Raw genomic sequence first — 15,000 nt, 5'->3', positions numbered from 1 at the left:
GCCTTCTTGACCTGCAATCTTCTTCCCGACCTCTCTGCCCCCAACCCCTCTCCGGCCTATCACCCTCACCTTGACCTCCTTCCACCTATTGCATTCCCAACGCCCCTCCCCCAAGTCCCTCCTCCCTACTTTTTATCTTAGCCTGCTTGGCACATCTTCCTCATTCCTGAAGAAGGGCTTATGTCTGACACGTCGATTCTCCTGCTCCTTGGATGCTGCCTGACCTGCTGTGCTTTTCCAGCAACACATTTTTCAGCTCTGATTTCCAGCATCTGCAGTCCTCACTTTTTCTCCTAGGAATCCACCTCGATAAAATCGCAAATGTGAACTTTTGTTTAAAAGAAACCAAGGCTGTAGTTGTTATCATGGAGCTAATTAACACTGGCGTGCCGTGCGAGGTTGATTTATGTGCTTCAGTCGCAGTAGAGTGGGACTTGAGACAAGTCTGATACCTGAATGTATATGTCACACATCTGTTAATTCAGTAGAAATCAGATTCTTCCCCAGTACACTTCAATTATCTCTTATCCTCATGGGTAACTTTTCTAATTCAATGTAATAGTTTTAACTTTGGACTGGTTCCAGTCAAACAGCCGTTGGTGGTTGCCATGGTACCATAACAGCTCCTGCGGCGCGTGCACTGGATGAGCGCAGTGTTCTCCGGGTATTGTAGTCATTGTCTCGTTCCCGCTGTTGGATGGCGGTCGGGGTCTGCGCGCTAAGAACTACAATGCCCAGCATGTTCAGCGCGGTCCGCAGCCGGACATCTTTGTGTAGGAGCTGGTCATGGAGCGAGGAAGTTCAGAGCTTTTCCGATGGAAGAGGTTCAGTAACAATAAACATGGATCGAAGGTAAACCTTCCCTTTTTAGCGACAAACTCAGTGTAAACTCAGTTATTGATGCACTGTCTCTGCAGTGACCTTTCTCAGCCAATGATGCCCCAAGGCCATTAATGTTGCTCTTTTGTTGGCCCTGCTCATCCGATCTTTCTCTGGGTCTTTCCTGCGAGGTTCACTGTCCCAAGTGGATGTAAAATATCCCATGGCACAATTCTCCAAAAATGCAGTATCATTCTCCCCAGTGTCCTGACCAATATTTGTTCCTCAACCACAAACAGCCCCCGTTTATTTCAGTGATGTTTGCAGAACCTATCTGTCATCAATTGTGTTTCAGCAGTGTCTAAATCGAAGGTATTTAATTTGCTGGAAAATGTTTTCGGATATTTTGAGGGTTTGGATACATCGTATGAATGCAAGTCCCTTTTTATTTTCACACTGTGCCTGTCAACAATGTACTTCCTGTTTTTGTAAGCCCTTTGTTTCCCTTTCTCACCATTGCCTTTCCCATCTCATATGCGGATATCTCGAAGCAGACTTAGTTCTGAAATGTAGAAATCACCTCACCCTTGCCTCGATATGAAGAGGAAGGTGGCTGTGGAGTCGAGGCTCATTGCTTAAGAAAATGTCAAAATGATGAACTGTTTTGCGGAGATGGAATTACAAATTTATTTATAAACAACCAGGATAACACTCCACGAGGCGTTCATTTATGTAGTGCTTCTACAATACGAAAATCAGTTCCCAGGCACATCACAAATGATAAGGCAGATAGAGATAACTAATGCTGTGTAACAAAGCGATGTGCATGAAAGCTTAATCGTAAAATGGTACAGTATTGAGAAAGATTTTGTAAGAAGGAACAAAATGAAAGTGACTCGTTAATATTCTTTTCAAATATTTTTGACATCCCTGACTTTCAGCTGCATGATGCTATTGTTTACCAAAGATGATGTTGTTAGTGTACATAAAGGACTAAGGTAGAGCAGGTATTATCAGAAAAGTTACACAAGCCATCTTATTCTGGACCACTTCTCTCTGAGAAAATCTATGGTAATGTAGATTTCCTGACTTATTTTGAAATCTGTAAACCAAGAAAATCACTAATATACCAGAATCATAATACTATCTCAGACACTTGCCTCTTTTGACAATGCCAATCAAGCTTTGCTCAATTAGAAATAAAAGCTGCAGCATGTGTTTTGCCTCATAACAGTAGTGAGGAAAGTGAGGACTGCAGATGCTGGAGATCAGAGCTGAAAATGTGTTGCTGGAAAAGCGCAGCAGGTCAGGCAGCAGCCAAGGAACAGGAGAATCGACGTTTTGGGCATAAGCCCTTCTTCAGGAATGAGGAAAGTGTGTCCAGCAGGCTAAGATCCTCCCTACCTTTTATCTTAGCCTGCTGGACACACTTTCCTCATTCCTGAAGAAGGGCTTATGCCCGAAACGTCAATTCTCCTGTTCCTTGGATGCTGCCTGACCTGCGCTTTTCCAGCAACACATTTTCAGCTCATAACAGTAGTGGTAAACCACACTTTACCTTGGAACTATTTTGGTTAATAAGACCAATTTTTTTTATTTTAGAAATTAATTCACAGATGCCAGATCATCTTTTGAATGGACACTTGAAAGGACAACTAAAATCTTCAAATATAACTTTGAATAATTTCTATTACTTGGAGGATACACATGAACGTATAGTTTTCTTAACATAATAATGATTGGAATTACTTAAAGAGTATGGGGCAGTTACACAGTTGAAATATCTTTATTCAAGCCTGCCAGGAAGTTCACGACTAAAAGAGGGGAATTAAATGGAACCTGCTGTGGGTCTTCTAGTTTCCAGACAGTCATGCCAACAAATAAAATTGATCAAAGTTTGGTTTTGTGATTCAGTTCCTTTTTGCATCTGACTCATCTGTATTCTGATGTGTTAACATTTGACTTTGTTGGTCATCTTCAATAGCAATGTAGTTCTAGGAGGGATCATTGACACAAGTAGATTGATTGATTCCATTACCGAACAAAAATCTAAGGATGTTGGGAATAGATATGAATATGCAATTCAAAGCACAAACAGATATGTCATGAATATACTGAGCAGGCTTGAGGGGGGTTGAATGCTTCACATCTGCTCCTAATTTGCATGCTTGTGTTAGTGCTTTTATTCAATTGTGTTTTACGTTTTACAAAATTTGGCATGAATAAACTATAGCTGATTGCAAAAGTGTTAAGATGCACTCGGTTTGTACAGTTTGTTACTTATTAAGTTTTTGTACTGATATTAACAATGCTGTTATGTTTATCTGTAGAAAAACATGGATCCTCATGATATACAAAACTGGATTGAAGTGAGTATGATCAGCTGAATTCAAGATGTCAGATATGCTTTAATGAATGACTTAAAATGAGTACGAATGATATGCACATATTATTGGTTGAATGATGTATTCCTCTTAATAGAGAGTGGAACGAGCATCTGAATGTGCTGTTGCAGAAGTATTTCCCTCCAAAAAGTCAAAAATAAATCCAAAAGCTAATGGATATGTTATGGCCATCGAGACAATTGATCAACTTCATGACCATGATGATGCCTATACTGAAGGTAAGATCACCGTTGATTCTCTGACTTTATGATCATTCTCAGATGACACATGTAAATCATGGAAGGTGAAATATTTTGTAAACTACTTCTGACAGCCACAATTTTCAAGGATCTACTGAGTTTTGTAGCCTTTCTAAAATTGAGATCAAATCACAAAATTACGTAATCCACTCCACACTTGCAATTTGAAGCTCCCTTTTCCCTACATTTTATGTCCTGAAGATGTGAAGTAGAGGGTTTGGACCAGTGCAAGAGTCGCCAAAGCTGCAAAAAATCTATGAAAAGGCCCTTCATTGGATTAACAATGTTCAAGCTTATAACGCTATTAGAGCGCAGAATGGTCTGTTGCTGAAAAGAATAAACATCTTTAAGATGAATTGCACTTTATTAAATTGTTGCAAGACTAGATCTTTTTATTTATAATTTTGCTTTATCTACATTGCCAGTAGTGCACTAATTGTTATGAAGGCTTAATTTTTAGCATTCTGTGCTTTTATTCTTGGGGATGAGGCATTTCTATCGCTAAGTGGAATTCCTACATTTGGAATAATGGAATTCTGTACTTTTAATTTTCTTCCTGACCTCTCCTTCTCCTTGGCTGTTGCCACCTCTAATTTAGCCAAAGCTGGGGGAGAGAATCTTGACCTGGGAATGTTTTATTCGTAACAACATAGGAACAGATTTGGACTGGTTGCTTCACTTATCCTATCGGGAGACCACATCTGCTGCTTAAACAGGACAGGGGTGGTGGGGAAGGGATTGAAAAGCAGAACCAAAATCTCCAAATGGATGAGATAGAGAGTAAGAACCAATTCTCTTCAGAGCTCATCAGGCCTGGGTGGGTTGGGGGAGGCTGTGTCCAGTGGGATTGAGGAGAATGGAAGGGGTTTTCCCATGTATTTGCTGTCTTTGTCCTTCTATGTGGTCCAGGTCTGGTGTTTGAAACATTCTCCTAAGAGCCTTGATAATTCCTTAACCCAAAACTTCAATGGGCTGAACAGGGGTAAGTAGAATTTAATCATGAAAAATGAGGTAATGCAAGGCCAGGGAATATACTAGGACTTGATAGAAAGGTAGAACCCAGGAAGAGTGGACCTTTGTGCGCATGTCCATAGATCCTTGAAAACGATGTGGCATATAAAATGATTAAGAAAATATGTGGGATACTTGTCATTATTAATCACGGCATTGAATACAAGAGCAAGGAAGATGTAATGGATCTGTATTACACAAGTTAGGCCACAGCTGGAGTACTGTGTGCAGTTCTGGTTGTCATGCTATCGCAAGCATGTGATTGTACTAGAGAGCGATTCACCACGATGTTACCTGAGCTGAAGCAGTTCAGCTAAAAAGAGAGATTAGTTAGGTTGGGATTGTTTCCTTAGATCAGGGAATGCTGAGGGGGTTCTAATTGAGGTGTCCAAATTTCTGAGGGGCGTAGATAAGGAGGAACTTTTCCCCTTAGTAAAGGGATCAGTGACCAAGGGGTCTAGTTGTTTAGTGGGGATTTGAGGGAAAAAGAATCACCCAAAGTATTATGGGTATCTGGAACACGCTGTCTAAGAGGGTGGCAGAGGTCAGAATCCTCAAGACATTTCAGTATTTAGATGAGGAAATGAAGTATACAAGGCTATAGGACAATGCTGGAAAATGGGATTAGAACAAATCGATTTTTGATAACCTGCATGGACACAGTGGGCTGAATTGCCTCTTCCACGATAAAAACTCTATGACTTGTTACAGTGCATTTTGTAGGTGATACACACAGATGTTGCTGTGTGTCGACAGTAGAGGAAGTGAATGTTGAAGGCGTTAGATGGGATATCAATCAAGCAGGTTACATTTCCCTGGTAGTGTTGACCTCCTTGTGTTTGTTCAAGTTGCACTCACAAGGCATGTGGAAAGTATTCCTTGTGCTTCATACAGTGGGGCAAAGGGGAGTTTGGGAGGGGAGCTTCACAGTGCCTGGGGACAGTGAGTTTGGTAAGATGGTCTGCTAAGTGAGTGGGGACAAGTGGGATTTAAGGAGAGGGGTTGCTGAGTGAGTTTAAAGGGTGTTATGTAGAGTTGGGGAGAGGGGTTGATGACTATGTAGGGAGGGAGAGTGGCTTCACTGCATGAAATCACCAGGAAATATTAAAATAATGAAATTTTTACAAGTATTTTAAAAGCTTGGAACTTTAATATGAATTATTAGTATTGTGATATGCAAATTTAATAATTATAGACTAAATGTTACTCTATTGTTGCTGATTTTGATGAAATAGAAATTTCTTTGTGAGTTTCAATGTTACCCTTCGAATAGAAGTAGTTCCTGAAGGGAGAAAACAGGTGTGACTATACAACATTATTTATAACTTAAATTTCAAGGTGCATTCATTGACTCATTCCTTTGTGGATCTCTTAAAATGTGTCAAAATTCTGAAGTTTACACTTTAGAAGAGGCAACTTCAGAGGAGGCCAATATGCTGATCGTTCTTCCTGCTTAAAGTTTGCAATGTTGAGATCTTCATGGAAACTAAATCAAACAACATTTCCTGAATGACCTGCAATGAAGCAGTTACCAAACAAGCTTCACTTTTAGTGACCTACTTTAATAGATATCAGAGTCAGTATAAATGAAACATAAATTTACAAACAAACCACTGATAGTATGAGCTGTAAGTTGCACATGGAATAGCAAAACAGCAAGTTTGGATCTCATGGATGTGACAGACAGTCCACTTTATTTGTCTGAGTCCAATTTCCATCAAGCTTGGAGCATCCTTTTTCAGAATTCCAGTCCTCCTTCCTCCAAAGACTTAGCTGAATTTCCACTGGCAGCAGCTTCTACATAAATTGATTCTGCTCATGCAGTCTTCTACACAATGGCATATTTCTTACCAGAATATTCTGCCCAACATCAACTCTCAACTCCCATTAGTTGTTATAGCATTAACCTACCAGAGCTATTTTTACATGGTAAATGTGATTCTGGCATTCAGTCATTGGAGATAAAAGAACGAGCAGAAAATATCCCAGCGTAATCAGGAATCCAGCTCTGTGACTTGACTTGTTGACCACAGCTCTTCTCTTTTCTCTTGGTCTATCTGCCTGGTGGCTTCCATGTTTACAGCTGTCCTATTGATTTAGCTTCCAGGTCAAGGATTACCAGGTCACATAATCAATATTTCTTATTATCAAGATGTGATAATTGATTCTTGTAAACACTGAAAAGTATTTTTCAACAATTTTTTAAAAATCTATCACAGATTACCCAAAATGTTTAATTAATTACATATTTTCCATACTGCTACTAATTTCACCTAACCATGTCTAGCCATATTTTGCCAGCACCACAAATCTGGAATTTGATGTTTATACTACTAAGATCACTGTAGCTCATTGAATAAAGATAATGGGTTAGATTTTATAATAAATGGTGCTGGTAGTTTGTTACAGTTTGCTACAATCTCCATAAAGACCAATAACTTTTGAAAAGAAATGCAACTTTCCAATGAAAGACTAACAGATGTTCACAAGACAAGAATACACACTTTTAGAAGTGTGAAACAAAAGTAACATTGACTAAACAGTATTTCAATGTATGCTCTAAACTGAAATAAAAAAACACTTTTACATTGGCTCAAATTCCCTTTGCCATGATTACACTTTTCTCTCTCCCTGAAGTGAACTCTTCGTTCTTCCCAAATCAGTCCAAAATGATTATTTTATTTCCTTTCCCAGTCAAATACCTCTGAATCCAAAACTGACTTTCTAATTGTGGAACAATTTGGAAATTCTTCTTTCCAGTCAAGGCTACACCAGTCTTTCAGTTTCATTTAAACTCTCAAAAACTTAATCTCCTCAATCTGAGTATGCATTTCTACTTGTGTCATATGTGGTGAACAGTAGAAACTCACTATCTCTTATTGCACCCTCGTTCTCTCCTTCTCTATCTTTCTCAAATTCTTATAAATGTACTCTGTCTGAGAGGTTCAGTGATATTTAGAACAACCCTGTAACCCTATCCTATGATGACTTCAAATAGACATCACCCTTCTCAAAGACTATCACCATGGCATATGAATCACATGAGACTTGTATCAAATGTTACAATTCTCGTGGGGGATCTGAAAATCGGAAACTGTAACAAATCTATTAAATTACTCCCAAATGAAGAAATTCCTTCCAGGATTTTATCTTAACACAAATTGGAACCAATACATGAATTAACGGCAATTGAAACTTCAAGTAAAAAATAAATTTGATTTTTAACCAATGAGTAAAACATAGCCACAAGCATCTGGATCACTTTGTGAAAAAATGTTGTACTGTGTACCTACACAGTTCCATAATATGCTGTTCTTCATTCACATAAGATAGATCAGGAGTCCTATTTGATAACAGTTATCAGCTTTGAGTTTCATGGATATAATTGCTAACAATGAGTTACAGACCTGTCTCCGTCAGGTCATGATAGTCCTGATGACAATTTTCTGGATTCCATTTTCAATCGAAGAACCAACAACTCCGTAGTCAATGATTTAGACACTTCTGGGGACAAAATAAAAAGCTCTTTAAAGTGTCTTCGCTAATCGCATTGTGTAGTTCATGATCTGAACATTGTCCAAAATCTATGTTGAATCTGGAAAGCTGGAAAGTACCTGATTGGAAGATGATTCCGCAAGCTTGCATTGAACTTCACAATAGCATTGCAGTATTCCATGGACAGAAATGTAAGCATTAGAGCAAGGTGGTGAATTAAAATGGCAAGCAACCAGAAGGTCTGGGGCATGCTTGAGGATTGGGAATATGTAAAACGTGCCTTTTCTTTCCTGTCTCCTCACTGTCAAAGATCCCAAACATTCCTTTCAGGTGAAGTTGCAATTTACTTTCTCACTTTCAATTTAATATACGATATTAGATGCTTACAATGCAATCTTTTCTGCATTAGAGGAATAAATGCAGACTGGATGACAACTTTATGGAACACCTCCATAGTATTTTGCTTTTATTCTATTCCAGAAAGTTTGTTCAGCAATAATTAGGACTTTTCAAGCTGTTAAAATGGTACAAGTACTGGATTGGACAAGCCCTAATGTTTTCTGGTGGGTTGTGTATAAATACCAGTTAAGTGAAGAAATCTGTTTGAATGATGACGTATGTGATAGCACTTTTTTTGGATGAGAAGTAGATAAGTCTGAAAGCAATTTCCTGATCATTGTCTTCATTACGAAATCAAAGTTAAAATTAACAAGCACAAATTTTACAAGATGCTGTTGATAGTCAATAATTGTGATTCATGACTTAATTTTACGACTATGCTAATATCAAAACTTGAAGTGTCACTCAACAGAATTTGGGAAAACCTCTGAGTTTCCCAACTTTATAGATTTACAGATTCTACAGCACAGAAAGAGAACAGTTGCCCCAGTGAGCTGTGACAGTCTCACAATCTACTTAGGCTGATTCAAATTAATATAATGTTTGAGTCTACTTTGCTTTTAGGACATAAAACAAAATAACTTACATTTGTATAGCATCTTTCTTATCCTCATGACTTTGCAAAGTGACTTCACAGCTAAGAAGTGACTTGAAAATTAAATCTTTTTTAAATGTAGAGAAATGCTGCTTATAGTTTGAGTTCTTCATGCATACAATCAGAAAATTAGATATTTGACCAATCAATTTTTAATTTATTATTGCGGTATAAATGAAGGTAATTGAAACCTGTTATTCATGTCAGCTTCCATCATATTAGCCTAATGACCAACTTGAAAATATTTTGAGTCTGATAAATGAATAAATCATCTTCAACTTACATTTAACTGTATCATTAAAATATTAGACAAATCTGTACATTAAATTTACAGTTTGAAACTTTGTTCACTAAAGTAAGATTTATGAGCACTTAATGAAGTTAGAGTTTGAATTGCAGCAAATTTAAGTTACTGGTTATTTGGTTCTGGTGATACTGTGTATTATATTGTAAATGGCCAGATTAAACAGCCTTTCACAGTTTTTCAGTTCTTTCTTTATAGCTCAAGATTTACTTCGTGAATGGCTGAATTCCAAGATAAGGCCAGAATTAGAATATGAAGAAACTGAAGAAATAGAAAGCTATGTCAATAATTCAGAAAAGCTCGGTCACACACCAGAGATGATTTCCAGAATGCCTGAGAATTTTGAAGGTGAGGACAGCAGATTTGCTTTTGTATATTTTTGAACTTTACCTTTACAATCACACTCAAGATTTTAATAGAAATGTCAAGTCCTTCAAATGTATAGAATATGTCTTTCAAGAAATTGCTTATACTTGCGGACCTCTTTGTTAATTGACTTCAACTCAAATTCATCTCTCACTGGTCTGCTCATAAGACAGTTATAATATAACTCAGTACTAGAGAATCAGCAGTGTTACAAGAAAGGTAATGATATGGGGACAAAAGAAGAACACAATCTAAACTGTTTTACAAGTAAAAACCCTCTTCTGAAAGTACTGTCTCATGTTCGGATACAATTCTGAAACCTGACTAAAAAAACGAATACAAATACAAGAATAAAATTAAAGACATACATACCTGAAAAATACCTTCAAACTGCTGACCAGTCCAGATACTGTAATTGCAATCTTTCCCATGCAGGGCAGGTTTATAAGCTTTCAATTTGCAAATGATGGAGCCAAAGCAAACTCCCTTATAATTGGTTGGGAGCAAATATATTGCTATAAGATTAACTCTAATATCAAAATAAAAAAAATTTAAAAATGTTTTACCTCACACAGCAGTTTCAAACAAAATCTGAAGACATTTATATCTTTTTGCTACCTTTTGTTCTATTGTTAAAAAAAACTTAATGTAAAATTTATATTTATTTTAATTTTATCTGTCAATTATATATGTAACTTTTAAAATAATGTTAAAACGTCTGTGTTGCTTCCTTCTAGTTCCAACATTTTGGATGTTGTTGCATTGAGTGAAAATAGCTGTAGAGGCCTCTTTCAGATAATAACGAGTCAGTAGAGATAAAGTTTAATGTCAAAAGCAAAGATCTGGCCATCTATGATAGATGTGCAGCCCACAAATGAAAAAGGTGTCTCGTATTTTGCAATGCTGTTAGCATAATTTTGTTGCACGTGACTAATGTTTTAAAAATGAACATGCATCCTAAGTATTTAACAAAAAATGATGAGATCAAGGAGAATAAGCAATAATAAAAATTAGCTGCAAGTAGTTGAAATATATATCAAAAGAGCTATTTAGAAGAATGCAGGGGAAAATGATGACTTGTGAATAGACACAACATAATACAGTGAAGACAAGACAGTTTGACGATGTTAATTTTGAAAGCCACAAGAGACTACTTTATAGTCACTTACTTGGCCATTAACCATAATTAGGGGCAGTATTTCGAACATATTAGTCTGAGATTTGTCGCCGCTCGCATCCAAGAATTGCTCATTTTATATGATAAACATATCTTTGTAGAATTGTATAGTTATTTGGAACAGGAAAAAGAGGATACTACAGCACAGACCTTCTTACAGCAGCTCCTAGAGACAAAAGTAGTTGAGTCTGGCATCCTTAAGGATCTTGGAGAAGATGAGGAAAGGCATCAGACAAAATGCAAAGACCCACGGTTGAAGATGGAGGCAAGGCACCAACAGGTGTGTACCAGTGGTTAGGAACAGTACTGTAGCTATAATCAGCATTTTACTCACATTTTGACATGGAAAATTAAAAACCACAGCCAAAATGTAGGTATAGCTCTTAAATAAATCACCTTATTTGCTGCGTATGTTTGGAATTTGTTTGAGTGTGCTTTTAATGAAATGGTTGCTTTTAAGTATTATTTGCATTAACTTCTGATTTTAGAAGAGAAAAAATACCTGTGCGACATAACGTGTGTCTTTTGTTATCATCCTTAAAGTGATGTAGATTCACAGGAACTAATTGTACCACTCCATAATTAAAAGGTGAAGGAGAGTCGCCTGAAAAGACAGGCTAAGTTGGAACAACAGAAGCAGGAAAAAGCCATGAAGAAATTTGCTCAGTCTAAAGCTCAGCAGCTGCTTCAGGAGGAAGACAGGAGAAAAGCTTTACAAGCCAAGAAAGAGGAAGAACATATTAGAAAAGAAATGGTGCAGTTACGGAAAGAAATGATGGAAAGGAGATGTATAATAGGAGAGGCAAAACGACTGTAAGTTGTTGATGAGCCAAAGTAACTACTTCAAACGCATGTAGTGCTTCTGTGTTATTCAACAAAAGAAATAACTATTTTTAAAAAATAATCATTCTTGTTTAAACATCATTCTTGTTTACTGACAAATTAAGTTGCTCATGTCAGGAGTAGGTACAAAAGATGATTTAAGAATAAGTAGATAATTTACTTCTTCCACCTCTTGCCCTTGTCTTTCCACGTTCTTTTATTTTTAAGGGATAAACCCATTTCAACATTTTCATGAAAACATAATTTCCTCAGGTAATCCAAAAGTCCCACATCATGGATACCTACCTTACAATCAGCTCTAACCCTACTTTTATGCCATTGTTTTTCGCCAAGGTTTAGACATAGAGGTTTTGTTGGGGTTTTCCAGCACCTGGAAAGTAATTGCTAGCCTTTGAAGGATTCAACCTATGCATCAATTTGGCATTAAAAATATCAAAGAATCTCTTCAAAGTTATCCATAAAATTCAGTCAGGTACTTGTTTTACAGTGAACAAGTGCATCTGGAAAAACAAAAGAAAAAACTCTTAGTTCATGAAAAGGTCAAGCAAGCACTAATGGAGTTACAGGAGCAGCAGGACCAGGAACGTCTCAAGATCAAGCATCTTCAGGTGATGCAGCAAGTTGAAGCCAGGATTAAAGCTTACCAGCTCCAGGTAAGAAAAAAACTAAAATCTAGAAAAATAACAGTATGGTCCTGATGGTGAAGGACCAGATTATCATTCCTAGCAACCCTACAATATTTTTAGATAAGTAAAGTCTATGTAATCACCCAGTGTCTTTACTGTATATACTTCCATAACAGCTCATCACCAAAGTTAAGACCACCCAGTATATAGCACTGAAGGCTATTTCTGAGAGGGTACAATTTAAAGAATCTTTCATAATTATTAAACTCAGTTTGGTGAGAATTCAACAATCTTGACACAGCAGACTTAGTGATAAACCAAAATACCTCATACAGTATTCAGTTACTGTATGAGGTATTCTACCTGTTATCTTGCTTTCTTATTCTCACTGTTAAAGGATGGTAACGTAATTCTCAATATATTCTTCAAATTTAATCCTGCCCTATTTCATTAGTAAATCTTGCCAAAGTAGCAAGAGAATTCTTACTGTACTTGGGTGTGTGAGGTCAGATTTGTCTGAAGACCCCTTCAGGGACCAATTGCTGTCAGCTTTTGCTATTCAGGGAGGCTTATAAAAAAATAATAATGAGTGAAATTGCAGGGACTCATGCTCAGTGTGAAAATTTCATCCTGACAGACAGTCACGTTTGAACCCAAACAAATGACCCGGATAGAAAATTTGATCACAAGATACTGAAGCATCTTGTCAACCCTATTGCTGTCCAGATCATATATGGTCATACATGCACCTAAATAATATGACCAATTATCAATGCCAAACTGCCATCCAACTAAGATGGACCAACTTAGAATAACAAAGGAATAAATCTCCTTGGCTCAGTTGCAATCCAGGAAGTGTGCTTGGCAGTTGAGTTTTAGGGATGCCTAAGAAATAGACTTGGGAGCAGGCCATTTGGCTTTCAAATCTGTTCCACTTCAGTAAGATCATGACTGATATGATTGTGGCCATAACTACACTTTCCTGCCTGCCTCCATAATGCTGACTCACCTTTTGATCAAATGTCAGTGCAATTCAACCTTGAATTTATTCAATGGTCTTGCTTCCACTGGTCTCTGGAGAAGAAAATCCCAAAGACAACACATACCACCTGGAAGTTAATTCAGTAACATCGGGGATAAATCTGGTAGTAAACAAACATGAAATAATAGCTATTTTAAGAGTCAAAATTGACAGGGGGAAGTTGACGTGATTTTGGAATGATGAGAATCAGAGAGAGAGAAATCGGCTAGGAGAGATTTACCAGATTGTTGCCAGGTATGGAAGGTTTGAGTTGTAAAGAAAGGCTGGGACTTCTTTTACTGGAATGGAGGAGGTTGAGAGGCGACCTGATAGAAGTTCATAAAATCATGAGGGATACAGATGGAGTTAATGGTAGTTGTCTTTTCCCTAGGATTGGGGATTTCAAGACTAGGGGGCACATTTTTAAGGTGAGGGCAGAGAGATTTAAAAAAGACATGAGGGGCACATTGTTTATACAGCAGGTGGTTAGTGTGTGTAGAATGAACTTCTTGAGGAAGGGTGGACGCAGCTACAGTTACAACATTTAAAAGACATTTGGATAAGTACATGAACAGGAAAGGTTTGGCTGGATATGGGCCAGGAGCAGACAGGGAGGACTAATTTAGTTTTGGATTGTGGCCGGCATGGACTGGTTGGACCGAAGGATCTGCTTCCGTGCTGTATGACTCTATGGCCCCTAATAGTTAGCAGGAAATTGAGAAACACATTTCTAAGGAAATTTCATTTATCTGTAAGAATAATAGGGTGGTTATGGTAGGGGATTTTAACTTTTCAAATATAGACTGAGACTGCTGTGTTAAGGGTTTAGAATGGAGAGGAATTTGTAAATTGTGTACAAGAAAATTTTTTGATTCAGTATTTGGATGTACCTACTAGAGAAGGTGCAGAACTTGACCTACTCTTGGGAAATAAGGCAAGGCAGGCGACTGAGGTGTCAGTGGGGGGAGCACTTTGGGGCCAGCGTTCGTAATTCTATTAGATTTAAAATAGTGATGGAAAAGAATAGACTGTATTTAATAGTTGAAGTTCTAAATTGGAGGAAGGCTAATTTTGACGGTATGAGGCAAGAACTTTCAAAAGCTGATTGGGGGTAGATGTTCGCAGGTAAAGGGACCGCCGGAAAATGGGAAGCCTTCAGAAATGAGATAATGGGAGTCCAGAGACAGTATATTCCTGTTAGGGTGAAAGGAAAAGCTGGTAGGTGTAGGGAATGATGGATGACTAGAGAAATTCAGGTTTTGGTTAAGAAAAAGAAGGAAGCATATGTCAGGTATAGACAGCAGAGATTGACTGAATCCTTAGAAGAGGTATAAAGGCATTAGGAGTATCCTTAAGAGGGAAATGAGGAGGGCAGAAAGGGGACATGAGATAGCTTTGCAAGTAGGGTTAAGGAGAATCCAAAGAGATTTTATAAATACATTAAGGACAAAAGGATAACTAGAGAGAGAATAGGGCCCCTTAAAGATCAGCAAGGCAGCCTATATGTGGAGCTGCAGGAGATGGGGGAGACACTAAACAAGTATTTTGTATCAGTGTTTTCTGTGGAGAAGGACATGGAAGATATAGAATGTGGGGAAATTGATGTTGACACCTTGAAAAATATTCATGTTACTGAGGATTGGTGCTGGATGTCTTGAAACGCATAAAAGTGGATAAATCCCCAGGACCTGATCAGGTAT

The 15,000-nt window shown here is 37.7% G+C and overlaps 1 protein-coding gene across 6 annotated transcripts in view; it reads left to right on the top strand.

The window, feature by feature from the left end:
- The first annotated feature begins 693 nt into the window (after positions 1-693).
- Positions 694-15,000, top strand: part of ccdc191 (coiled-coil domain containing 191) — a 45,242-nt gene continuing 30,935 nt past the window's right edge. Inside the window, exons 1-7 of one of the 6 annotated variants that reach the window (XM_043700634.1) lie at positions 694-852; positions 3,150-3,188; positions 3,301-3,442; positions 9,466-9,615; positions 10,912-11,090; positions 11,400-11,623; positions 12,141-12,306. In XM_043700634.1, the coding sequence (XP_043556569.1) occupies positions 787-852; positions 3,150-3,188; positions 3,301-3,442; positions 9,466-9,615; positions 10,912-11,090; positions 11,400-11,623; positions 12,141-12,306 (966 nt within the window). In that variant the 5' untranslated portion in view covers positions 694-786. Of the gene's footprint in view, positions 853-1,003; positions 1,192-1,642; positions 1,891-2,511; positions 2,533-3,149; positions 3,189-3,300; positions 3,443-8,507; positions 8,533-9,465; positions 9,616-10,911; positions 11,091-11,399; positions 11,624-12,140; positions 12,307-15,000 lie in introns of those variants that run through there. The other 5 variants (XM_043700629.1, XM_043700632.1, XM_043700631.1 and 2 more) reach the window with 5 other exon arrangements.

The sequence above is a fragment of the Chiloscyllium plagiosum genome, chromosome 12, assembly GCF_004010195.1.
Source record: "Chiloscyllium plagiosum isolate BGI_BamShark_2017 chromosome 12, ASM401019v2, whole genome shotgun sequence".
Classification (NCBI taxonomy): Eukaryota; Metazoa; Chordata; class Chondrichthyes; order Orectolobiformes; family Hemiscylliidae; genus Chiloscyllium; species Chiloscyllium plagiosum.
Note: the sequence above shows the minus strand (reverse complement) of the source record. Positions and strands in the feature narration are given on the sequence as shown.